The sequence below is a fragment of the Aegilops tauschii genome, chromosome 2 (assembly GCF_002575655.3).
Source record: "Aegilops tauschii subsp. strangulata cultivar AL8/78 chromosome 2, Aet v6.0, whole genome shotgun sequence".
Taxonomy (NCBI): Eukaryota; Viridiplantae; Streptophyta; class Magnoliopsida; order Poales; family Poaceae; genus Aegilops; species Aegilops tauschii.
Window position 1 is genome coordinate 27,532,577 of NC_053036.3, and position 26,823 is coordinate 27,559,399.

Below are 26,823 nucleotides of genomic sequence, written 5' to 3' on the forward strand. Positions count from 1 at the left end.
CCACTTTTACCCCCAATAATTTTTGCTTAGCGGCGGCGACTTGGAGGCGGAGGCGTCGGTGGTCGGCGTTTTGGGGTCGTCTTCTTCCTCTCCGGTGTCGGCGTTCTTTGGAGCCTCGGCATCAAGCAGGCGACCTCCCCCTGTGCTCGCGGTCCTGGGTGACCGCCGTGCGCGTTCCTTCCCCGGCTGGATCTCGGAGCGGCGGATCCAGATCAAGAAATCGAAGCTGCTGATGTTAGAACACCGGCGGTGCTGCTGGCTTGGCGAAGGATGGAGGCTCTCTGGAGTTCGAGGTTCGACAACTTCTCGTCCGTAGGGGATCATCTTCATTCCAAGGTTTGAAGATGCAGCGGGCGGCCCGTCGTCGGCACGTCTGGTTCCTCGCCGGCGTCACTGTGTTACAGAAGGACCTGTGTGTTATTTCTTTCTTTGTGGGGTGTCTTTCTGTAATGTCTGGGCTTTAATATAATCAGTGGTTTTCTCACAAAAAAAATTCCTTTTTGTGCTGCCACGTTATGTGCATTTTAAGCGGCGACGTGGGCCTGATTTTGGACAGAACGACAATCTGTGACCCGCGCACGCACGCGTCAGCGAGAAAAGGAATTGATAGCCCGCAAGCAGACACCTGTGCACGTTGCCCCCCACGCGCACACGGTGGCCAGCCGACCTGGCAGCTGTCGTCCGCCGCCGCCACGAACGGAGGTGACAATTTGGGTTCGCCAGTGGACCCAACGTAGGTGGGCTCAATTTGCATTGGGCCAGCGGGGACTGAAGCACAGTACACGACCGAGATGGGCTGAATTTGCCTTGGGCCAGTACGCGATCAATAATAGATATTATATTAACCCCGCGAACCCAGTATAGCTTTTGAAAGTTTTTATTACCCAACTTCCACTGTTTGAGATTCGTGCAACCAATCTCTCACGTTGGATGCATCACTGACCTTCTCAAACCCTAGTGCTGCTCCCTGCCCACCGGCCGCCAACACCATCGCCTCAACGCGTGCACTGCTCTTTCGCTGCTGGCCATCACCGTCGGCCTCACCGCCACACACTGCGCCCATGCACCTGCGCACCAAGCTCGTGACTGGCTTTGGTGCCGCTTGACTCGCTGCGTGTGTCGTGGTTTTAAGTCTGACAGTAGAATGGGGGTAGGGATGTAGAGGCAAGATCTTAGCTATGGAGAAGTTGTACGCACAAGTTTTACAAGTTCAGGCCCTTCTCAGAGGAAGTAACAGCCCTACGTCTCGGAGCCCGGAGGCGGTCGACTGGATTATATGCGTGTGTGTTACAGGGGGTGCGAACCCTTGTCCCAGAGGAGGGGGGTGGCTTATATAGAGTGCGCCAGGACCCCAGCTCCCCTCCGTTACACAGGGTTCAATGTTCATAAAGAAGGAGCGTTACAGGTAACGTCCGTAGTAAAGTGCTAAGGGTAAATGCCTGACCGTTGCTGCGCGGAGTGGCTTTAGGTCTTCTGCACGTCGAGTGGTTTAGTGGTCGAGTGACGTAAAAGGGGGGGTGTCTCCGAGTGAATGGTAGGTCGAGTGAATTGCACTCGACACCTTTGTTGGGTCCCCTCTATTTACTCTTGAACCTCTTTGCTTCTAGGACAAGGACCTTAGGTAGGACGTATAGGTCAGGCCTATTACCCTACCCCAGGTCTATGTCCTCATCAGCGTGCATAGCCTGCGGGCATGCTGGCCCGCAAGCTAGCCCGTACCTGCTTCCCCGCAGGCTCACCGGGTAGGTACTGCCGCCAGGCACGCTCCCACGCGCCGCCAGTCGCCGTGGTGGCAAAAAAAATTGAAATGGTGATTCTGGTCTAAGGAAATGTTGAATATATATAGTTTTTTCAAGATGTTAAACTAGACAGTGAAAAATGTTGAATGCAATATTTTTCTTACAAAAGAAAATATTGAATATGATATTTTTGGATGTTGAACTAGTTTTGAAAATGTTGAACTTAGTTTGTTGAAATATTGACTTAAATAGACCTAATGGGCTTCAAAATTATGTTGGTTAACCAGCTTCCACAAATTGTATATAGGAGCCCCCGTTAACCCCACCTATCAATAGATCATATAAAAGAAAGAAAGAAATTGATCTTTCTAGACTTCAAGCTCTGACGTGGGCTATTTGGTGTACACATAACTATTTGACTTTGAGGAAAGAAAATTCTTTTTTATGCACGTCATGTTTAGGGAGCATATTAACTGCGATTTTTTTAAACATTACAGACGCAAGCGCTCATACATACGAGCATACACTCACCGTAATGAACACACACACGCACACCCTACCCCTATGAGCACCTCCGAGAGACTAAGCCGGCATATCATCTTGAGATTTACGAAGTCACCGTAGGGGCCTCGTCGTCGACGGGAACGTCTCCTTCCACTGAAAGCGCAATCCTGAAATAAATTCAGGAATAATGCGAGCACCAGGACTTGAACTCTGATGGGCTAGGGATACCACTGTCCCTCTAACCATCCAACCACAGGTTGGTTCGCTATTAACTACGATTTTGATCTCTGTTGCAGCATGACGATACAAGGACTGTCTTCCTTATATGCCTTTGTTAAAAATGGATGGAGAAGTAATAATAGACTATGGTTTTGATTTTTTTTTTTAGTATATACTGATTTTATTTTATTTCCGATCAGCATTTGTGTTGAGAATAATGTAAAAAAATTAGCTGGACACATTTCTCTTTTCTAAAAAAATCAAGTTAGATGAATCATGCAAACGGGCATACAGACCTTTTGATCTTATGTTGACATCATATATTCAACATGGAGAGAGTACCTACTCTGCCACAGTGAAGATCTAACCACCAGATGCACTCTTCAATCTTCATCTCACTATTCCCCTGTCGGAATCAGTCCTCATCGGCGTGACTAAGACCAATTAGATGATGTGCATCTTTTCTACAAGTTTTGCCAAAAGCAGAACGTATTATATTGCAACCGAGGGATTAGCTAGGCTTCAAGTTAATGGAAGTCCTTAATTAAGATTCACATCTAGTGAAAAACGGGGCTTTAGTCCCGGGTCACCAACCAGGACAACGAAATTGGGACTAAAGGCCCTCACCCTTTAGTCCTGGTTGGCCACAACCCAGGACTAAAGTCCCTCCACATGACCGCGAGCGCACGCCGGAGGCTGGAGGCCTTTTAGTCCCGGTTGGTGATACCAACCGGGACTAAGGCTCCTCCACGTGGCCGCGAGACCTCAACAATCGGGACTAAGGATTTTGTGTTGGGGTTTAGAGTTTTAGGGTTTAGGATTTGTGGTTTATTTGTGTCTTTTCATTTTGTGTTTTCCATTCAATTCCTTTTCATTTCAAACATATTTTACGCTACTACATACTATACACGTTATGCATATATAATATAATTTCTCGTACGATCATACATATATCATATAATTTCACGTAAGACCATATATATACACAATTTGGTATATACAATTTCTCCTACAATTTGAAGATCATTACATGCAGGCATTAGCGGCAATGGTATATGCTCCGCTTTAAGATATGACCACCGTAAGCAAAAATCAAGCAATTTCCTCTTGACTTGCTCGTATGCAGTTCTCTGGTAGGAGCTTCTCCCGCATCTCTTCCATCTTTAAAGAAGGAGATCAATATGAATATATTAGTTGTGTGTACATATATTAGATCATCATAAAAAAATTGTGAATAGTGTTTACATACCTGAAGTTGTCTTACATCTCTGCGCCATTCGGTCGTCATGCGAATGTTCTCGTAAACGTAATATGCATATAAATTAGTCCCGTGTTTCTGCCTCATGCACTTTGCGAGAATAGAATTCAATCAGATAATAATCAAGCATGATAATGGTATTGAAACTAGAATTATCGAGATGTGCGGACCTAGCTAGTACTACTTAATTACCTTCAGCCATCGCCAACGCAACTCCGGTTTCCATTCACCGACAACATCATTGATGAACCGTTTCCAAACCCTGCCCGGCAAAGAAAATGAATAAAGGAGTTATTAATTACTTGATATCAGGAAATGAACGAAAGAGGCCGTGTTGGGGAACGTAGTAATAATTCAAAATTTTCCTACGTGTCACCAAGATCAATCTAGGAGATGCTAGCAACGAGAAAGAGGGAGTGCATCTTCATACCCTTGAAGACCGCTAAGCGGAAGCGTTACAAGAACGCGGTTGATGGAGTCGTACTCGCAGCGATTCAAATCGCAGAAGATCCGATCTAGCGCCGAACGGACGGCGCCTCCGCGTTCAACACACGTACAGCCCGGGGACGTCTCCTCCTTCTTGATCCAGCAAGGGGAGAGGAGAAGTTGAGGGAGAACTCTAGCAGCACGACGGTGTGGTGGCAATGGAGCTCGTGGTTCTCCGGCAGAGCTTCGCTAAGCAGAGGAGGAGGAGGAGTTGGAGGAGGAGAGGGCTGCGCCAGGCCAGGGGGTGCGGCTGCCCTCCCACCCCTCCACTATATATAGGGGCAAGGGAGAGGGGGGCCGGTCCCTTAGATCCCATCTGGTGGGAGGGGCGGCGGCCAGGGAGGGTGGCTTGCCCCCCAAGTCAAGGGGGGCGCCCCCTCCAGGGTTTCCCCAAACCCTAGGCGCATGGGCCCTAGGGGGAGGTTGGTGCCCAGCCCACTTAGGGGCTGGTTCCCTTCCACCTACAGCCCATAAGGCCCTCCGGGGCAGGTGGACCCTCCCGGTGGACCCCCGGAACCCCTTCGGTGGCCCCGGTACAATACCGGCATACCCCCGAATACTTCCGGTGACCGTATGATGACTTCTCATACATAAATCTTTACCTCCGGACCATTCTGGAACACCTCGTGACGTCCGGGATCCTATCCGGGACTCCGAACAACCTTCGGTAACCACATACTATTTCCCATAACAACTCTAGCGTCACCGAACCTTAAGTGTGTAGACCCTACGGGTTCGGGAACCATGCAGACATGACCGAGACATCTCTCCGGCCAATAACCAATAGCGGGATCTGGATACCCATATTGGCTCCCACATGTTCCACGATGATCTCATCGGATGAACCACGTTGTCGGGGATTCAATCAATCCCGTATACAATTCCCTTTGTCAATCGGTATGTTACTTGCCCGAGATTCGATCGTCGGTATCCCAATACCTCGTTCAATCTCGTTATCGGCAAGTCACTTTACTCGTTCCGTAATGCATGATCCCGTGACTAACGACTTAGTCACATTGAGCTCATTATGATGATGCATTACCGAGTGGGCCCAGAGATACCTCTCCGTCATACGGAGTGACAAATACCAGTCTCGATTCGTGCCGACCCAACAGACACTTTCGGAGATACCTGTAATGCACCTTTATAGCCACCCGGTTACGTTGTGACGTTTGGTACACCCAAAGCATTCCTACGGTATCCGGGAGTTGCACAATCTCATGGTCTAAGGAAACGATACTTGACATTAGAAAAGCTCTTAGCAAACGAACTACACGATCTTGTGCTATGCTTAGGATTGGGTCTTGTCCATCACATCATTCTCCTAATGATGTGATCCCGTTATCAATGACATCCAATGTCCATGGTCAGGAAACCATAACCATCTATTGATCAACGAGCTAGTCAACTAGAGGCTTACTAGGGACATGTTGTGGTCTATGTATTCACACATGTATTACGGTTTCCAGTTAATACAATTATAGCATGAACAATAGACAATTATCATGAACAAGGAAATACAATAATAACCATTTTATTATTGCCTCTAGGGCATATTTCCAACAGTCTCCCACTTGCACTAGAGTCAATAATCTAGTTCACATCACTATGTGATTATAATGAATCCAACACCCATGGGGTTTGTTCATATCTCGCTTGTGAGAGAGGTTACTAGTCAACGGGTCTGAACCTTTCAGATCCGTGTGTGCTTTACAAATCTCTATGTCATCTTGTAGATGCAGCTACCACGCGCTACTTGGAGCTATTCCAAATAACTGCTCTACTATACGAATCCGGTTTACTACTCAGAGTCATCCAGATAGTGTCAAAGTTTGCATCGACGCAACCCTTTACGACGAACTCTTTCACCACCTCCATAATCAAGAAAATTCCTTAGTCCAGTAGTTACTAAGGATAAGTTCGACCGCTGTCATGTGATCCATTCCTGGATCACTCTTGTACCCCTTGACTAACTCATGGCAAGGCACACTTCAGGTGCGGCACACAGCATAGCATACTGTAGAGCCTACGTCTAAAGCATAGGGGACGACCTTCGTCCTTTCTCTCTCTTCTGCCGTGGTCAGGTCTTGAGTCTTACTCAATACTCACACCTTGTAACACAGCCAAGAACTCCTTCTTTGCTGATCTATTTTGAACTCCTTCAAAATCCTGTCACGGTATGCATTCATTTGAAAGTACTATTAAGCGTTTTCGATCTATCCTTATAGATCTTGATGCTCAATGTTCAAGTAGCTTAATCCAGGTTTTGCATTGAAAAACACTTTTCAAATAACCCTGTATGTTTTCCATCATTTCTGATCAACAATATGTCAACAACATATACTCATCAGAAATTCTATAGAGATCCCACTCACTTCTTTGGAAATACAAGTTTCTCATAAACTTTGTATAAACCCAAAATCTTTGATCATCTCATCAAAGCGTACATTCCAACTCCGAGATGCTTACTCCAATCCTTAGAAGGATTACTGGAGCTTTGCATACTTGTTAGCATCTTTCAGGATTGACAAAACCTTCTGGTTGTATCACATACAACCTTTCCTCAAGAAAATCGTCGAGGAAACAATGTTTTGACATCCTATCTGCAAGATTTCATAAATAATGCAGTAGCTGCTAATATAATTCCAACAGACTCTTAGCATCGCTACGAGTGAGAAAGTCTCATCGCAGTCAACTCCTTGAACTTGCCGGAAAACATCTTAACGACAAGTCGAGCTTTCTTAATGGTGACACTTACCATCATTGTCTGTCTTCCTTTTAAAATCCATCTGCACCCAACAGCCTTACGACCATCAAGTTGTTCTTCCAAAGTCTACACTTTGTTTTTATACATGGATCCTCTCTCGGATTTTATGGCCTCGAGCCATTCGTCGGAATCCGGGCCCATCATCGCTTCTCCATAGCTCGTAGGTTCATTGTTGTCTAGCAACATGACTTCCAAGACAGGATTACGTACCACTCTGAAGTAGCATGCATCCTTGTCGTCCTACGAGGTTTGGTAGTGACTTGATCCGAAGTTTCATGATCACTATCATAAGCTTCCACTTCAATTGGTGTAGGTGCCACAGGAACAACTTCCTGTGCCCTGCTACACACTAGTAGAAGTCATGGTTCAATAACCTCATCAAGTCTCCCCATCCTCCCACTCAATTCTTTCGAGAGAAACTTTTCCTCGAGAAAGGACATGTTTCTAGAAACAATCACTTTGCTTCCGGATCTAAAATAGGAGGTATACCCAACTGTTTTGGGTATTCTATGAAGGTGCATTTATCCGCTTTGGGTTCGAGCTTATCAGCCTGAAACTTTTCCTCATAAGCGTCGCAGCCCCAAACTTTTAAGAAACGACAGCATAGGTTTCTCTATACGGTGTCGTCTCAACGGAATTGCGTGGTGCCCTATTTAAAGTGAATGCGGTTGTCTCTAATGCCTAACCCATAAACGATAGTGTAATTCGATAAGAGACATCATGGTATGCACCATATCCAATAGGGTGCAGTTATGATGTTCGGACACACCATCACACTATGGTGTTCCAGGCGGTATTAGTTGTGAAACAATTTCCACAATGTCTTAATTGTGTGCCAAACTCGTAACTCAGATATTCATCTCTATGATCATATCACAGACATTTTATCCTCTTGTCACGACGATCTTCAACTTCACTCTGAAATTACTTGAACCTTTCAATAATTCAGACTTGTGTTTCATCAAGTAAATATTCTCAGCATCTACTCAAATCATCTGTGAAGTAAGAACATAACGATATCCACTGCGTGCCTCATCACTCATTGGACTGCACACATCAAATGTATTACTTCCAACAAGTTGCTCTCTTGCTTCATCTTACTGAAATAGAGGCCTTTCAGTCATTTTGCCCATGTGGCATGATTTGCATGTCTCAAGTGATTCAAAATCAAGTGAGTTCAAACGATCCATCTGTATGGAGTTTCTTCATGCATATCAACCAATAGACATGGTTCGCATGTCTCAATCTTTTCAAAAATGAGTGAGTCCAAAGATCCATCAACATGGAGCTTCTTCATGCGTTTTATACCAATATGACTCAAGTGGCAGTGCCACAAGTATGTGGTACTATCATTACTATCTTATATCTTTTGGCATGAACATGTGTATCACTACGATCGAGATTCAATAAACCATTCATTTTAGGTGTAAGACCATTGAAGGTATTATTCAAATAAACAGAGTAACCATTATTCTCCTTAAATGAATAACCGTATTGCGATAAACATAATCCAATCATGTCTATGCTCAACGCAAACACCAAATAACAATTATTTAGGTTTAACACCAATCTCGATGGTAGAGGGAGCATGCGATGCTTGATCACATCAATCTTGGAAACACTTCCAACACATATCGTCATCTCACCTTTAGCTAGTCTCCGTTTATTCCGTAGCCTTTTATTTTGAGTTACCAACACTTAGCAACCGAACCGGTATCTAATACCCTGGTGCTACTAGGAGTACTAGTAAAGTACACACTAATATAATGTATATCCAATATACTTCTGTCGACCTTGCCTACCTTCTCATCTACCAAGTATCTAGGGTAGTTCTGCTTCAGTGACCGTTCCCCTCATTACAGAAGCACTTAGTCTCGGGTTTGGGTTCAACCTTGGGTTTCTTCTCTAGAACAGCAACTGATTTGCCGTTTCATGAAGTATCCCTTCTTTCCCTTGCCCTTCTTGAAACTAGTGGTTTTATTAACCATCAACAATTGATGCTCCTACTTGATTTCTACTTTCGTGGTGTCAAACATCACGAATAGCTCAAGGATCATCATATCTATCCCTGATTTGTTATAGTTCATCACGAAGCTCTAGTAGCTTGGTGGCAGTGACTTTGGAGAACCATCACTATCTCATCTAGAAGATTAACTCCCACTCGATTCAAGCGATTGTAGTACTCAGACAATCTGAGCACATGCTCAACGATTGAGCTTTTCTCCCTTAGTTTGCAGGCTTAAGACACTTGTCAGAGGTCTCATACCTCTTGACGTGGGCACTAGTATGAAATCCCAATTTCAGTCTTTGGAACATCTCATATGTTCTGCGACGTTTCAAAACCGTCTTTGGTGCCACAATTTTAAACCGTTAGCATCACACACTGAACTATCACGTAGTCATCAAAACGTGTATGTCAGATGTTTCGCAACATCTACAGACGACGCTCGAGGTTTAGCACACCGAGCGGTGCATTAAGTACATAAGCCTTCTATGCAGCAATGAGGACAATCCTCAGTTTACGGACCCAGTCCGCATAATTGCTACTATCAACTTTCAACTAAATTTTCTCTAGGAACATATCTTAGTAGAACTAAAGCGTAAGCTACGACATAATTTGCAAAGATCTTTTGACTATGTTCATGATAATTAAGTTCATCTAATCAAATTATTTAATGAACTCCCACTAAGATAGACATCCCTCTAGTCATCTAAGTGATACATGATCCGAGTCAACTAGGCCGTGTCCGATCATCACGTGAGACGGACTAGTCATCATCGGTGAACATCTCCATGTTGATCGTATCTACTATATGACTCATGTTCGACCTTTCGGTCTCTTGTGTTCCGAGGCCATGTCTGTACATGCTAGGCTCGTCAAGTCAACCTAAGTGTTTCGCATGTGTAAATCTGGCTTACACCCGTTGTATGTGAACGTTAGAATCTATCACACCCGATCATCATGTGGTGCTTCGAAACAACGAACCTTCGCAACGGTGCACAGTTAGGGGGAACACGTCTCTTGAAATTTTAGTGAGGGATCATCTTATTTATGCTACCGTCGTTCTAAGCAAATAAGATGTAAACATGACAAACATCACATGCAAATCATAAAGTGACATGATATGGCCAATATCATCTTGCGCCTTTGATCTCCATCTTCGAGGCGCGGCATGATCACCTTCGTCACCGGCATGACACCATGATCTCCATCATCATGATCTCCATCGTCGTATCTTCATGAAGTTGTCTCGCCAACTATTACTTCTACTACTATGGCTAACGGTTAGCAATAAAGTAAAGTAATTACATGGCGTTTTCATTGACACGCAGGTCATACAATAAATTAAGACAACTCCTATGGCTCCTGCCGGTTGTCATACTCATCGACATGCAAGTCATGATTCCTATTACAAGAACATGATCAATCTCATACATCACATATATAATTCATCACATCCTTTTGGCCATATCACATCACATAGCATACCCTGCAAAAACAAGTTAGACGTCCTCTAATTGTTGTTGCATGTTTTACGTGGCTGCTATGGGTTTCTAGCAAGAACGTTTCTTAACTACGCAAAAGCCACAACGGTGATATGCCAATTGCTATTTACCCTTCATAAGGACCCTCTTCATCGAATCCGATCCGACTAAAGTGGAAGAGACAGACACCCGCTAGCCACCTTATGCATCAAGTGCATGTCAGTCGGTGGAACCTGTCTCACGTAAGAGTACGTGTAAGGTCGGTCTGGGCCGCTTCATCCCACAATGCCGCCGAATCAAGATAAGACTAGTAACGGCAAGCAAGTTGAACAAATCATCGCCCACAACTACTTTGTGTTCTACTCGTGCATAGAATCTACGCATAGACCTAGCTCATGATGCCACTGTTGGGGAACGTAGTAATAATTCAAAATTTTCCTACGTGTCACCAAGATCAATCTAGGTGATGCTAGCAACGAGAGAGAGGGAGTGCATCTTCATACCCTTGAAGACCGCTAAGCGGAAGCGTTACAAGAACGCGGTTGATGGAGTCGTACTCGCAGCGATTCAAATCGCGGAAGATCCGATCTAGCGCCGAACGGACGGCGCCTCCGCGTTCAACACACGTACAGCCCGGGGACGTCTCCTCCTTCTTGATCCAGCAAGGGGAGAGGAGAAGTTGAGGGAGAACTCTAGCAGCACGACGGCGTGGTGGCAATGGAGCTCGTGGTTCTCCGGCAGAGCTTCGCTAAGCACTACGGAGGAGGAGGAGGAGTTGGAGGAGGAGAGGGCTGCGCCAGGCCAGGGGGTGCGGCTGCCCTCCCACCCCTCCACTATATATAGGGGCAAGGGAGAGGGGGGCCGGCCCCTTAGATCCCATCTGGTGGGAGGGGCGGCGGCCAGGGAGGGTGGCTTGCCCCCCAAGTCAAGGGGGGCGCCCCCTCCAGGGTTTCCCAAACCCTAGGCGCATGGGCCCTAGGGGGAGGGTTGTGCCCAGCCCACTTAGGGGCTGGTTCCCTTCCACCTACAGCCCATAAGGCCCTCCGGGGCAGGTGGACCCTCCTGGTGGACCCCCGGAACCCCTTCGGTGGCCCCGGTACAATACCGGCATACCCCCGAATACTTCCGGTGACCGTATGATGACTTCCCATATATAAATCTTTACCTCCGGACCATTCCAGAACTCCTCGTGACGTCCGGGATCCTATCCGGGACTCCGAACAACCTTCGGTAACCACATACTATTTCCCATAACAACTCTAGCGTCACCGAACCTTAAGTGTGTAGACCCTACGGGTTCGGGAACCATGCAGACATGACCGAGACATCTCTCCGGCCAATAACCAATAGCGGGATCTGGATACCCATATTGGCTCCCACACGTTCCACGATGATCTCATCGGATGAACCACGATGTCGGGGATTCAATCAATCCCGTATACAATTCCCTTTGTCAATCGGTATGTTACTTGCCCGAGATTCGATCGTCGGTATCCCAATACCTCGTTCAATCTCGTTACCGGCAAGTCACTTTACTCGTTCCATAATGCATGATCCCGTGACTAACTACTTAGTCACATTGAACTCATTATGATGATGCATTACCGAGTGGGCCCAGAGATACCTCTCCGTCATACGGAGTGACAAATACCAGTCTCGATTCGTGCCAACCCAACAGACACTTTTGGAGACACCTGTAATGCACCGTTATAGCCACCCAGTTACGTTGTGACGTTTGGTACACCCAAAGCATTCCTACGGTATCCGGGAGTTGCACAATCTCATGGTCTAAGGAAATGATACTTGACATTAGAAAAGCTCTTAGCAAACGAACTACGATCTTGTGCTATGCTTAGGATTGGGTCTTGTCCATCACATCATTCTCCTAATGATGTGATCCCGTTATCAATGACATCCAATGTCCATGGTAAGGAAACCATAACCATCTATTGATCAACCAGCTAGTCAACTAGAGGCTTACTAGGGACATGTTGTGGTCTATGTATTCACACATGTATTACGGTTTCCAGTTAATACAATTATCGCATGAACAATAGACAATTATCATGAACAAGGAAATACAATAATATCCATTTTATTATTGCCTCTAGGGCATATTTCCAACAGGCCGATATAGTGCGATAATGATTGACATTACATGTCGAGCATCCTAAACACGCCGGTGTATTCTCAAGGGTCTTTCCCTAGTGAGTCAAGGGTTTCAATAGTTCCATCGTCAACTTTAATGATTAGCAGGATCCAGTGGAACCTGCGCACACGTTTATATAAGCAGGCATGCATAGCTCATCAACTACACTTAACATCGAGTATGCAAAATAGAATTTGTAGTACAAGACAGTAACACTCACTTGAAGTTGTAAGGAAATAGTATTTCTATTCTGGTATTTTGTGCATTCATAAACCTTAGCAAGTTAGCCTCTGAGTCTTTGGGGTGGTCTTGTATCATTTTTTCATTAATGATATATGGGTCAACGAACCCAATGTCATAGATTCCATCTCTTCTGCATTCGAGAATCTTCATTTTGCATAATAGCGTATAAAAGAATATAGTGAAGATAATTACAGGCAATGAACGAGCTGAGCTAGAGACTTAAATTACAGAAAGAAATCACTTACAAACAATAGCAACTGACGATAGATTTGTCGAGTGCGTCTTGATTGTATAACTGAAAAATTGCTGAAAACTCAATGCATATCTCGTTTTCATAGAAGTAATGCTCTTCCTTGACTTCCACCATGAGCATCTCTCACCCGTTCTTTACTTTTTTTCATGTACCACTCATGCAATCTTCGCATTTGTGTTGATAGATGTGGGACCTGCTCAGGTCTGGCCAGAGTTTTCCCGGGGGCGTATTGCCATGCTACATCAGCCACGAGGACTTCCTCGGTGCCTAGGAGTTGATCAACACTGATACCAATGTCTCTAGCAGCGTCGGTTACCTTATCGGTAATCACCTTGAGCGGGGGGATCGATTGCATTGCCTGTTCTCCGAGCTAGGGAACTGTTTTCCCTCTTTTATTATGAGGGGACGGTCAGTCGATTTATAGCAACTATGGACGTATGCCCCGTTCTTTTCGCGCGCATGGAATTATAGGTGAAATTATCAACTAGTGCATCACATGAGAATTGCTAGGCTCAAATGATTTATCTTCCTACGACCAGATAAAGCTAACACAACCTTCATAAACCATCTTTCCTTCATTGTGCTTGTGAAAATGTTGAATCCTTGGCTTTTCAGTTGGGGCCACATCAGCATGTTCAATGGCGACTATACCTGGCCATGGGAAGCCCGGCCCGGCCGGCCCGGCCTGAAAAAGCCCGACCCGGCCCGGCCCGACGCTGCCCTCAGGCCGGGCTCGGGCCTAGATCTTGAGCCTGAAGGCCGGGCCGGGCCGGGCCTGGGCCCGTCATTTTTGCATTTCTCTGAAGGTTGGGCCGGGCCGGGCCTGGGCCCGCCATTTTTGCATTTCTCTGAAGGTTGGGCCGGGCCGGCCCGGAGCCCGACGGGCTTTTACGTGTTTGGGCCGGGCTCGGGCCCAGAAAATAGGCCCGATGGCCGGGCCGGGCCGGGCTCGGGCCTGGGTTTTTTTCGTCGGGCTTGGCTAGGCCCGGCCCGAGGTATGGCCAGGTATAATGGCGACTGACCGAGCAAGGGCAAAAATGCCGTTGACCATGATGCTTGTTCAAACAAATTGTCGTTGTATGTGGTGTTTTTGAAAAGGATCGAATTGAAAAAGAAACTTTTTGAAAGCATCCCTCTTTCCTATGTTCTTCCCCCCATTTGCCCTTTCAGAAGTGGTTACTTCCGATCCGAAGAACTAGGTTCATTTTTTTCTTCTGAAATGGTCATTTTTCATATTTGGCCCCTCCAAAAGTCATCAACCTAGTTTCGGAGCACGCAAGATGCAAGGTCGGGATGAAGAGGGATTTTGTGTGTCTTGTAGCTGATTTGAGGCTTCCAACGTTTTTTTTCTCTTTCAAACTTATGTGGAGTTTTACCCACAAAAAAACTTGTGTGGAGTAACATTGTTTAAATAAGCTAATGGTAATTTGAAAATGTAATCATTCTCTCAAGAATATTTGTCCCCTAATAGTTATCAATGTTAGTATTACCAGAACCAGGGTAAAAATAGAAATACAATCGTTCATGCAGAATATGAATACCACCATGGTTTTGACTTTAGTTTTCAAAATATTTTGACTGCAACTGAAACACTAAATTTCTCTGAATTTCAGTTATTACGGATCTCATTTCGGCCAAAGGGGCCAAAATTTCCGTTTGAATTCATCAAAATCCAACTGAATATTTTTGAAAATCAATTTGTGTATACTACCGTGATAGGTGAAATATTTTTACTGAAACGCGTTTATTTCCTTATGCACCAAAATGACTAAATAAATTTGTAAAATGATAAAATCCATTAGCTCATTCCTTACTCTCATCAACCACCCTCATCGTCTGCCACGTGCCCCTTGTGGACCTCGCTCCCTCCCAGAAAAATTCTGGCTCATCCATCGCCAAGCTCTCCTATCTACTCTATCAGTTCTATCTTCTTTATCTAAAGTCCCTCTCATTCTTCATGGTTGACACTACGATTTCACCACCGCCGACCACGTCGTAAATTATTGTTACTGTACCGCCAGCCACATGTTGCAAGCATGCCACTCATATTTGCAAAGCACACCGCCACCGCGTTTTCGCTATTGTTTCAAGCATCGTCCACATGCTGCAAGCCGGCGGGTCTGTGCATGGCCAACTACTGGGCGCTGGAAGAGTTCATGCCCGACTACCCCTACCACACGTGTTGCAAGTAAATCGTTGGTGCTTCAATGTGCTCACGGGAGGGGTTGAGGTGTTATAGGGCACCATCCATGCCGTGAGGACGAAGACTATGATGCGACAAGGACAATGTGCTATGAGGGCGGATAGTTAGGTGTTACGAGGTCGGTTGTGCACTATCCTTTTGGATGCTACAAGACGGCAGTGGGTTATTAGGACGGGGACCATGCGTTGTAGTAGGATAGTGACATTGCGAGCGAGCAGGCCAGATGTGTTGCAAGCTCGACGGGTACGACGCTGGTGCACTAAACTCGGGGAAGGGAGGAGAATATCTCAGGCACTTCGTGAGCATGTTGGTAGGTTGAGATGATGTGGGCAATAGGATGGCCATGTGAGGAGGTGGGAGGGAGCGATGTTTTGGGTCCTGGGCTCCTTGCTCCAAGGAGCCCAACATTTTGCAAAACTCAAAATTGACATTTTACAGTAAAATATTTGTGTTGCAAACACACGCATGTTCTCTAGGTATTTGCAAAGTTTCAACATAATAAAACAAATTGTGGGCTACACAAAGAAGACAACATTCTGGCCAAAAAACAACAAAATACAAGCCCATTTTGGTTCATGTGTTTTTGTATAGTTCTCGATCGTATACTGATGAAAATGTGCACCCACATACAACACATCTGTAGACACGTAGAAAAAAATATTTTTTGTGACATAAAAAATTACTATTTTGAAAAGAAGAAGAAAAATACCAGGCTCCCTGATCGGATGACACACACGTGACTTGTCCTTGTTCATAATTAGTTGGCTGACGTGTGACGTGGGCCAACCCAGGACGCCCAATAAATAGAGTTCTTTTTCTGCGGGAAGCCCAATAAATATAGTTGAAATTTAATGGAATGTAAAAAAAACATAGGAGTTGCTTGCTACTCCCTCCGTTTCAAAATAATTGAAGTTATAAAATTATCTTCAGTCAAACATTTGAAAGTTTGACTAAACTTACAGAACAATCTATTAAAATCTAGAATATCAACTATATATATAGGGATTGACTACTCATCACCCTGGGTGAGGAATAGTTATTTTTCACCCCCTCCCCCCCTTTATTTTATCATCAATGCACCGTAATTTTACGTTCCGTAAGTTTTGTCTTATTTTCGATGTAAAAAGAGACCATAAAAAAATAATCATCGTAAAAAATATTTTATGTTATGTAAAATTACAAACGTAAAAACATAGTGTAGAATACACATAAACTGCAAATTTTCTTGTCTTATGACCTATATTTTTATTTTTTTTGCCAAATTTTACGTAGTAAATCAATAGGAATGTAACTATTTGAATTCCAAACATAATTTAATTATGAAATGGTCGTAAGATTACCTCGGGTGAAGAATAACCTATTCTGCACCTTGGGTGATGAATAGTAACACTATATATTGGTGTTGTAGAAATTGATATATCTTTGTCAAACTTAATGAAATTTGACTTGGACAAGCTAGAACTTCAATTATTTTGAAATGGCGGTAGTAGTTTATTGGGCACTACTTTTGATTTGTACTATCACACGCTACGGCGTGTTTCGTACAGTAGTTCAACGTCAAACTCTGGATGAAGAATTAATTAGCATATCACATGTGTTATCTGACACTGCTCAGTTAAATAATCTGACAGCGCCACTTGCTTACTGAACAAATTTTCTCTTCATTCTCTATTGCCAGATCGGGTCTTCGCTCTTGGAACTCAATCCATCCAGTTCAGCCAGCCATGGAGTTCCTGCAGGACAGCATCCCCAAGGTGTGCCTCGCCGCCGCGGCCGCCGCGCTGTACGCGCGCGCGTCGTCGTCCCTCCTCCGGCCCGGCCTCCCCCGCCTCGTCGCGCTGCTCCCGGTGCTCGCGTTCCTCGCCGCCGCGCCCTTGGCGTGCACTTCCTCCACCAACGTCCGGGGCACCGCCGCCTTCTTCCTCGCCTGGCTCGGCACATTCAAGGTCGCCCTCCTCGCCGCCGGCCGCGGGCCGCTCGACCCAGCGCTGCCCGTGCTCACGTTCCTCTTCACCGCCTTGCTCCCCGTCAAGCTCCGCGGAGCAGCGGCGCCGGCCAAGGCCGGCAAGCCGGTGTCGCTCGTTTCCTGCGCGGTCAAGGTCGCCGTCATAGCCGTCCTGCTCTGGCTCTACCAGTTCAGCGACCGGATGCACCTCTACGCGCGCCTCGCGCTGTACGGCGTCCACATGTACTGCTTCTTCGACCTCCTCCTCCCCTGCATCGCGGCCGCCGGCGGCGCGCTCGGCATGGAGATGGAGCCGCAGTTCGACCGGCCGTACCTGGCCTCGTCGCTGCGCGACTTCTGGGGCCGGCGGTGGAACCTCATGGTGTCCGCCATCCTCCGGCCGTCGGTCTACGACCCCGTGCGCGCCCGCGCAGGGAGCGCCGCCGGCGTGCTGGCCTCGTTCGCGGTGTCCGGGCTGATGCACGAGGCCATGGTGTGCTACCTCAGCCTGCGGTGGCCGCCCAGCGGCGGGATGGCCGCGTTCTTCGTCCTCCACGGCGTCTGCTGCGTCGCCGAGGGGTGGTGGGCGCGGCGGTGGGCGACGAGCGGGTGGCCGCCCCTGCAGCGCCCCGTGGCCACGGCGCTGGTGGGGCTGTTCGTGACGGCCACGTCGTTCTGGCTCTTCTTCCCGGCTCTTCTTCCCGGGGTCGAGGAGAAGCTGATGGAGGAGTGGGCCGCAGTGGGGGCTTTCTTCCTCGACGCCGGCGGGAAAGTTCCGTCGTATGGTCAACGGAGCAAAAGTTAGAAAGATCAACCCCACGTATACAAAATTACAAATCGAATGCTCAGCTTTTGTAGTCTGGAGAAAAGCAATTCCGGGAGATCCCGTGCATGAATCATCCGTCTTTGATGTATTGTTTTTTGTTGTGTATTCTATTATTTATTTTTATGAGTAAATCACAAAAACATATTTGTTGATCCTAGATAAAAAGGAACACCATGTTTCACTTCTTTGAGAAACATGTCACCATTGTACTGACAGTTTTTCGAACACTGGTCGGTCATTAAACACATGTTAACACCGTTATTGAAGGACGGGGCCGACTGTAAGAGCCACCGGGTCATTAAACTGGACGAGGGCCACCTGTCAGCATGCACACACTTCTCTCCTCTTTGTACTCCTTTCGTTTCTTTTTAGTTTGCGTATAAGATTTGGTTAAAGGCAAACTTACTAGCTTTGTAGAAAAAAGATATCAACATTCATATTATGAAACCAAGAGGACGGGGCGTCGACCCGTTGGCTGGACAGCTGAGGTTGCTGCCAGCCCACCCGAGTTCAAGTCCCGGCTTGGACCCATGGTGTTCGCGGAGTTTCTCCTATAAAAAAATGCCAATGAGGGTTAGCCCTTGGGTTGGTCTCATTTTTTTCACATTATGAAATCAATGGTGAAATTAATTTTCATAACATATAACTTTAGTATTGTAAATGTCAATATATTTTTCTATAAAGTTAGTCAAATTTTATAAAGTTAGTCGAACTTTATAAAGTTTGACTTTGACCAAATCTTATATGTGGACTAAAAAGAAATAGAGGGAGTACATTCCACCGAACACCATGTGTGTTACAACCGCCTGAGCTGTGAGCAAGTGTCCACCGCCGGCAGGGAGAAGCAGCTCCAAATCCCACCCGTCCACCCGGCCTTGTCACCGTGCCGCCAGAGGTCCACCCCATTACGCACTGCCTCCTCCTCTACTCACCTCCTCGCGCCTCATGCCGTCGAGCTCGCCTCGCGCGCCAATCCGTGGCCATGGCGTCACCCGCCGCAACCCCTCACCCGTCTAGCCGCCGCGCTACCTCAGTGCCACCGAGGCCCCGACACCACTCGACGTCTCCTCTCCTCCTCCTCACATCCCGCAGCCACCTGCTGGTCGTCCCGAGCCGCCATGGCATGGCCATCGTGGGGCCCAGCTCAGCCAGCACAATGTCGTCTTTGCCCGGCTGGCCAGCCATCACCGTTTCACATATCGAATGATCTAGTTGCAAGTATTTGCCCCCGCATCAACTTGCCCCTTTATCGGGTTTTGTTTGGCCCTTATATATGTAGACGAAGGCCGCCAATTTGATAGCTATGCTTGTGGAATACCATATGATCCGATCAAGTAACTCCATAATTGAAAGGAGCATATATTGCATAATTGTTGAAAATCTAAAATAGCGTTCTCATCCTTAACTCTTAGGAGTAGGCGCGCCATAAGACACCCTCCTCCAATTAAGCACCCTTAGTCACCGAAGGAGAATGATGAGGAAGATATTGAATAGGGGTAAGTCGACAAAATTCTATTTGGGTCACTTGACTTGTCTCAAGCGTCCAATGCAAAACAAGCGGTTCTTCTTCAATCTCCAGTCCCCATCTTCTTCTTATTCCCCAACCACCTAACATACCACCGGCCGGATGGCCAGCCACCGCTGTCCATGGCCGGTGGCGCTCCCTTGCCAGCCTCGCTGCCCCGGCCTCCGCTCCCCCCCCAAATCCTTCTAATCCCGGTGACCACCAGTTTTTTGGGTCAATTTGCACTGCTTCTTTCTTCCTAAATCTGACTAACCAAAAATGCGTTTTCAGGCAACTGACGTGCCGCTAAACTGGGTGAGGAAGGATGAATTTGGACACAACAAGCTTGGCGCCATCGTGCTTGGCAACTTTATTTGGGGTACTACTAATTAATAATAATAAACACATCGACGTAGTGATATGTAGTCTTACGGTGGAGTCGACGATGTACATGCGTACGTGCGGGACGCGTTACAATTAATTAATAGATACAGGGTGAAGTAGATCAATGATGATTGCTTGATGCAGTATACTAGCTACATTCACATTGACATGGTCGGGTAGGCGACATCGAGCATGATGCCACAGAGCCCCGGGCCCAGGATTCTGCGCTGCATGGAGAGTGGTTCTTCTACACCCACTCTCGGTGCACCCACGCAAAAAAAACATATCAAAACATTTTGAAAAAATCTGAAACTTCGTGAAAATGATCATCAACGAATGTTATGGAGGCTTGCAAAATTTGGTGGTCAAATAACATTCGAGGAGCTCTCTACAAAAAAGACAAAATCACTGAAAATTAGTCAAAATGTACGTGCACTGTTTGAGCAGATTTTGCAATTTTGTCTTTTTTGTAGAGCGTTTCTCGAATGTTATTTGACCACCAAACTTTGCAAGCCCTCATAACATTTGTTGATGATCATTTCTACGAAGTTTCAGATTTTTTCTAAATGTTTTGATATGTTTTCTTGCGTGGGTGCACCGTGGGTGCACCGAAAGTGGGTGCAGCCACTACTTTCCCTACGGGTGTAGCCGCGCTCGCCCCACGTCTGGCCCGACGAGTTCTTGACGATCCAGAACTTCTCACCTGTGGACTCATCGGCGTCGTAGCCGACGACGGTGACGACATGCTGGAGACGCGTCCCGCAGGGGCCCGAGTAGACGCCGCTCTTATAGAACTGTATGTCGCTGCCGAGCTCGATGGCCGCGGCCACGGGCTGCTTGGCAATGGCGAGCTCATTCGAGGCTGGGACTGAGGCGTGGCCAGTGATGGCGGCGACATGGTGGTCGGACTTGGCGGTGTCGCAGGTCCCCTGCGCCGCCTTGTATGGGTACTCCGCCTCCGTGGAGAGGCCGCCGTTCTGGTGCACCCAGTGGAAGGCCCTGCGAAAGGAGCCGCGGTTGCAGCCGCCGTTGTACTGGTCACAGTCCACCAGCTGCTGCTCCGAGAGGGGCACCAGCTTCCCCGTCTTGATCGAGTGGAGGCTCTCGATCGTCGCCACCGCCGTGAACGCCCAGCTGCTGACTACATCCATCCACGCATGTGTCAAATAAAGTTAGTTAAACCTCAGTACTACTCCCTCCGTCCCATAGTATGTGAAATAATATGGGACGGATGGAGTACTTGATAAGTTGATAAGGTTGAAAATGGATGACGTTTAGGTACAACACGATGAGGTTTGCGTCTTGGGCGGCACCACGGCTCCTTTGGCCCTCCAGTCCACGCTGGCCGGATCCAAGGAGACATTGACGCCGCCAGACGACCACATGTTGGCGTCGGCGCCCTGGGCCGTCGTGATGACCGTATTATCATCCTCGGTGCGATCGTTGCCGTCGTAAGACATGAACTTGGCGAGGAACTCCTTCCGGGTGAGGTCGGCGAACTGGTTCTCGCCGAGCCGGTAGGTGAGGTTGCCGCGGCGGTTGGTGGCGTCGACGTAATCCACGTTGTCGTGGTACACCTGGAAGCGCCGCAGCCTCTCCCCCGCGCTCGGGTACGATCGGTTGTGCGTGGCCTGCCACCGGAGGAACCTGTCCATCATCAGCATGTCGCCCCCGTCGACCCCGCGGCCGCTCGCCGCCACCCATGCCCATGCCAGCGAGATCGCAGTAGTGATCGCCGGCCATCTGCCAGGGGGGAAAGCCATATCGATCGATGGATCGATTTGTAGATTTGTTTGTTTATATGGTGCTCGTGGTGGAGCGCGGGAACACGTCTTTCGGTGGTGTCGGCCGGCGACGAACGCTGCATGTGCATGCTGCTGGTGCACCACGTAGTGGAGGAGGAATGGTAACGAGCTACATATTTTCGCTTGGTCTCTTGCAGTGGTGCATACATATGTGGCTTGGCACATGAAATAAATAGTGTTCGTTAGGTACCTAGGTGCTAGGTTGCGTTGCCGTGCACACTAACATAGATCATATGACGACCAGCAGTGATGTGATGGCGACTTCACGTTTTACTCATTCTGTTCGGTGATGCTGAGGTTCTTTTTTTTTTTGCGAAAAATGTGATGGTGAGATGGCTCAATAGGTATGATTTTACTCATGGTGTTTATTATCAATGAAGGTGGTGACCCAGAGGAGCCATGATTTTTGACATGGGTAGGTAGGGTCAAAAGCTTTTTCTATACAATACAACGATATAATATATAAGAAGTTCATAATAATGACAATGAAAAACTATAAATTATTCTTTGTAGCTAGCCATGACGGCGTGGGAAGCTTCAAGACCGAGTTGGTGCAGGGTGGTGGGCGGTTTGGTGGCGAGCTCCAGAGTGCCTGAGGTGAAGGTTGGGATCGGGAGAAATCCCTGTCGGCCTGGCCGACTCTGACGTGGTGGTGCCTGAGGGTGCCGCCAAACCTTCCTGGAGGGCGTCGGGGGCTACCCTTCCTTTCTACTCGCCGCGTACTGGGGGCCTTGGCAGCAGCGTCGTCATCGTCACGTCCCTTCTTGGAGGTGCTGATTGGTACCGGCGCTTCAGAGTCTAGGAGCTTGGTGGGAGATCTCCGGTGGGCGCAGCGGTCGCGAGGCTTCTTCGTTTGGTTAATCTGCCGTTGTCGGCATTTGTTTCTTTTGTATTTTCTCTTTCGTTCCTTTGGGGCGTGACTGTGCTGCTTCCACCCCCAGCACCTATCGTTGGTCGTATCGGTGTTGGTTGCTTTGTAATACAAAGCGGGGGAAAATCTTTTTCGGCGAAGCTAAAATATCTCCAATAATTTAGTATCATTTTAAGAGCAAGGGAAGAATCATAATATAATCTAATTTCATTGTAAGAACAAGTTTTACAGCGAACCAATGCAAACTATGCATAAATTTAACTAAATGACTCAATGGACCAATCAACAAATTTTAGAAAATGAAGATTATCCTTTATTCTCTATTGATATTTGTTGGCGACTTGCCTGCTGGATGGCTAATGTATGTGTCGTGTCATTGCCTAGTGCGGAGTGCGCACAATGGAGGACGCGGGCTGACAATGAGGCAATCGATTACACCGATCAATGAGTTAGTGACGAACGCCCTAGTGATGCGGCGACTCCCAGTTTTAGGTATGCAAGAATTCGCTCGACAAGTACCCACATCTATAGGGGTGGATTAATGACTTTCTCAACTAGTTAAATGCTCGGCTCATTAAGCTCATGCGTGCGACGTGGCCTGGAACGCATGAGATCGTAGCTCCCTGAACTTTCCGTCTTCTCTGGCAACTAGGATTGCATCTCGGCGGTAGTGAACTTTTTTCTATCTTGGTGCATTCTTTACATCAGTCCAAATCATTGAGAAGAGAAATATACTTAGGTTTCATGGATGAAAAAAAGAAAATAAAACTGTGACTAGCTATACCCGAGCAGATGCCTACATTTTCACATGCACGGTTGAAGAGTAGTGATATGACTGATACACTAACAATCAAGTCAGTTAGAACAGAGACTCGTATTTTTACACACCATGTGTTTTGTGGAAAATGCTAGGAGAAGTACTAGTGGAAATATATACTACATTATGGAATGTGCTTTTAAAAAGACATTACATTGCAAAAGAAGAAGTTGCTGCGAGATGAAGATTATGCTTGGATGGTTTAGTAAAAAAATTAATAGGGAGCCAGCACAAGTACATCAAGGTTCAATAAAAGTTAGCACACTACATTTTTTTGTTTTGATGGGAGGTTAGTACACTAAATAGCTGAACTGTCTCTGATCTAGAAAAGAAAAAGGAACATAGCTGAATAGACGTGAAACAACCATCATGCAAAAAGGTTCCACCAAAATGCAAAATTTAAACATGACAAGAACAGTACAGAAAGGCAAGTACTTGTTTAGAAGAGACAAAAAGTGGAAGGACCTGGCTGCAAAGAGAAGGGCAGAAGCCACAACCAGTCAACCACACAGGCAGAAGGCCCGGGGCGTAACTGCAAAACAGGGAACAATGCCCACAAGAAGATGGCCAAGGGGCGTATCTGCAAAATGCGCAGGGACCGCCGCGCAAAATCTCGAAAAAATTTGGACCATTTCTCGATTTGTGCGTGTCATCCTTGCGCAGGGGCCATGCTAATCTTCTCTGTATCGTTCCAATTTTATCGGATGTCCCAGAAGGGACGATGAGGAGGGAAGAGCGAAGCTTATAAACAGGTAACGAGCTTCCTCGCTGGGCGATGTGGGACTAAACTGGGGTGCGCTGCTGTGTCCAGCGAGCCGCAGGAACCGCGGGATGGCTAGGTGGGCCGCATTTGCGTGCAGCCTGGTTCTTCCTCCGCTGGCCCAACTTGGAGGCGAACTGGAGAATGCATGCGTACTGGACCTGGCCCTATCCTGAGGCATCTTATGGCAGGTTTGAGTCTAAATAATAATAATAATAATAAATTGTCTTACGCAGCAGCCGAAGATAGATAGAACACCGATTATTAGTCACCTGAGATTCATGATGTTACTGGCCTTCATGCATGCGACGTAGCTACGATGCAAACGCCTCTTCTTAATTACCTGTGCACTATACACGATGGGAGCGACCAGAACAAGAAGATCATCGTGATTGACACGGTTCTTCGCTCATTTTTGCTGGTCTTTTTTTCATCGGTTTCCAAGTCATCCGAGTTGCTCGGTCGTTGGGTGTGGCGGATGCTGCTGGAGTGGACGCGACAGACTCCAGGTCGATAACCTCCTTCTCGGCCTTCTTGAGGGTGCGCTTCCGGGCATGCAAGTTCTTATGGGCAATGCTTGTCGTGTTCACTGCCGCAATGGCCGGGACCCCGATTAACCCTGCAACCCAGGGTCCATGGCGGTGAGCAGACGTCGATGGCTAGGACAGAGGAGGAGGGCAATGGCGAAGACGCAAAAAACGGAGGACTTGCGCGGTGAGGGAGCCGGTCGATTTGGGCAATTTGGGGTGGCCTTGGCTTGCCTCATATATGGGTTGGGGTTTGCGAGGTGCTAACCCAAGCAAGTAAGCTGTGTTTGGATGTACTGTTTGACATGATTATCATGTTTTGTCCGAGCAATGTTCGGCCTTTTCGCCAGGACAAAATGGTAGCTTTGATGGTTGAGTTGCGAATGCTCTTGCTTTTTTTTTTGCACAAAGCAAGGCACCTAGAAGGTGCCCAATTTCCATTGACAGCTTAAAGAGGCATTACAAGGTTGAGAGGCCAGAGAATACAGAGCAGGAGATACAGCCAGAAAAAGAAGCTGAATGGAATATTAAAGATAGGTTGAAAACAAGTCAACCAGGTGACCTGCAGCTAAAAGAATGCCAGAAAGGGCACTTAAGAGATCTATCTTGAAAGTAAGTAGCAGTGCCAAGGTGTCCCCAATTCTGAAGAAAGATTTGAAGAAGAAGCACATTGATCACAAATTTGTTGAATTGTCCACCGAGTTTAGTAACAGTACACCTTGTGTAGACGGTAGCCTGTGACAGAGAAATGAGCTAAAGCAGCCGCCACTGGACAGAAGTTTGCAGCATGTGATCGAGTTGAGCAAGACATTATAGGTTGATTTGTTGCCTGATACACCTGCTGAGCAAGGTTGTGAGCTACTCCATTTAGATTCCTGGAAATATGAAAGACCTGAGCATTGAGATTAGTGTAATTTTTAATAAAAGAAGCTAAGTCATTTCTGATATTCCAAGGCGTAGCAGGATGGGAGATATTCTTAGAAGCAGCAGCAGAAGCAAGCGAAAGACAGTCAGTTAAAAAAGTAGGTTGCTGCACATTCAAGTAATTTGCTAGCAGAGCAGCGCAAGCCAGGGCTGTGGCTTCTGCCTGAATGGGATCAATGGTTGCAGGGGCAGAAGCCTGAATCTGAATATTAAGCTCCCCATGATCAACAGGAAGAGAAAAGTAGATACCAATACCTGTACCAACCTGTCCTCGAAGAGTACCTGGTATTTTTGAAGTTCGAAAAGCTGCATCCGAATAAATCTTCGCCCCCTTAATGATGAGATCAGATTGAATGGATTTGCCCTGCAAAGGAATTTGCTGTTCATTATGAAGATTGTTAGTAACGCTATTTTGCCCATAAGATGACAAAAGTGCCTCAGCTTGCAACGCACAATCCGTACTAGCAGCCATAACGTGGATCCTATTAGGATGCCCTTTCCTGCGTTCAAAAAGACAATCGTTCCTAGCTTTCCATAAAGACCATAAGAAATTGAAAATATTATGCAGCGAAGCATAAGGGTGATCTGAAGTCATTAAAGAAGTAATGGTGGTAAGCAAAGAGTCCTGATTATGAACGAGAGCATCAGATCTAATATACCAAGGATGAGCAAACCAGGCAGCTCTAGCAAAATGACAAAGGAAAAAGAGATGAAAATCATCCTCTTGTTGAGTACATCTGGAGCAAATTTGAGAAATATGGTTGGAGAATCTTCCTGCTCTCATACCAGTAGGCAGAGCCAAAATGAGACTTTCATTGATTGCCTTCAAGTTCCTTATACCTAACCCTCCTTCTGTTTTGGAATTGGAAATGTCCTTCCAAGCTCCAAGACAAAGGCTTTTCCTGGCATCTGTTTCTCTAATACCTGGTCCACCAGAAGTTACTGATTACTGCAGGTTGTTGCCTTTTCACACCTCGCGAGTGATCATACTATTTTTTCAAAGGATAAGTTTCTGCCTAATCTCTACGTTTCCCATCAAATGATGTGACTATTTTTAAACTTCAAAAATATGATTTTGTGGAGCATTTTTTTATAAGTGTGTGTGCCCGTCTTGTCAAGTTGTCTATCCACAATTTATTACTACCTTATATCA

General features: G+C 46.7%; 2 protein-coding genes and 1 non-coding gene across 3 annotated transcripts; 1 reads left to right on the plus strand and 2 right to left on the minus strand.

Annotated features, from left to right (window-relative positions):
• Positions 1-16,560: 16,560 nt before the first annotated feature.
• LOC109739553 (probable long-chain-alcohol O-fatty-acyltransferase 4) lies at positions 16,561-18,223 on the plus strand. Its single transcript, XM_020292970.3, has one exon. It carries the CDS (start codon positions 17,032-17,034, stop codon positions 18,055-18,057), a length of 1,026 nt encoding a protein of 341 aa, XP_020148559.1. The 5' UTR covers positions 16,561-17,031; the 3' UTR covers positions 18,058-18,223.
• A 1,901-nt stretch (positions 18,224-20,124) lies between these two features.
• On the minus strand, positions 20,125-21,729 carry LOC109733817 (ananain-like). The gene is made up of 4 exons (XM_020293060.1): positions 21,249-21,729; positions 21,016-21,107; positions 20,598-20,799; positions 20,125-20,210 (listed from the first exon to the last, which is right to left on the minus strand). Exons 1-4 carry the CDS (start codon positions 21,727-21,729, stop codon positions 20,125-20,127), a joined length of 861 nt encoding a protein of 286 aa, XP_020148649.1.
• Positions 21,730-24,076: 2,347 nt separating this feature from the next.
• LOC120975050 (U6 spliceosomal RNA) lies at positions 24,077-24,179 on the minus strand. Its single transcript, XR_005770895.1, has one exon. It is a non-coding gene; the product is annotated as a U6 spliceosomal RNA (small nuclear RNA).
• Between the last annotated feature and the right edge of the window lie 2,644 nt (positions 24,180-26,823).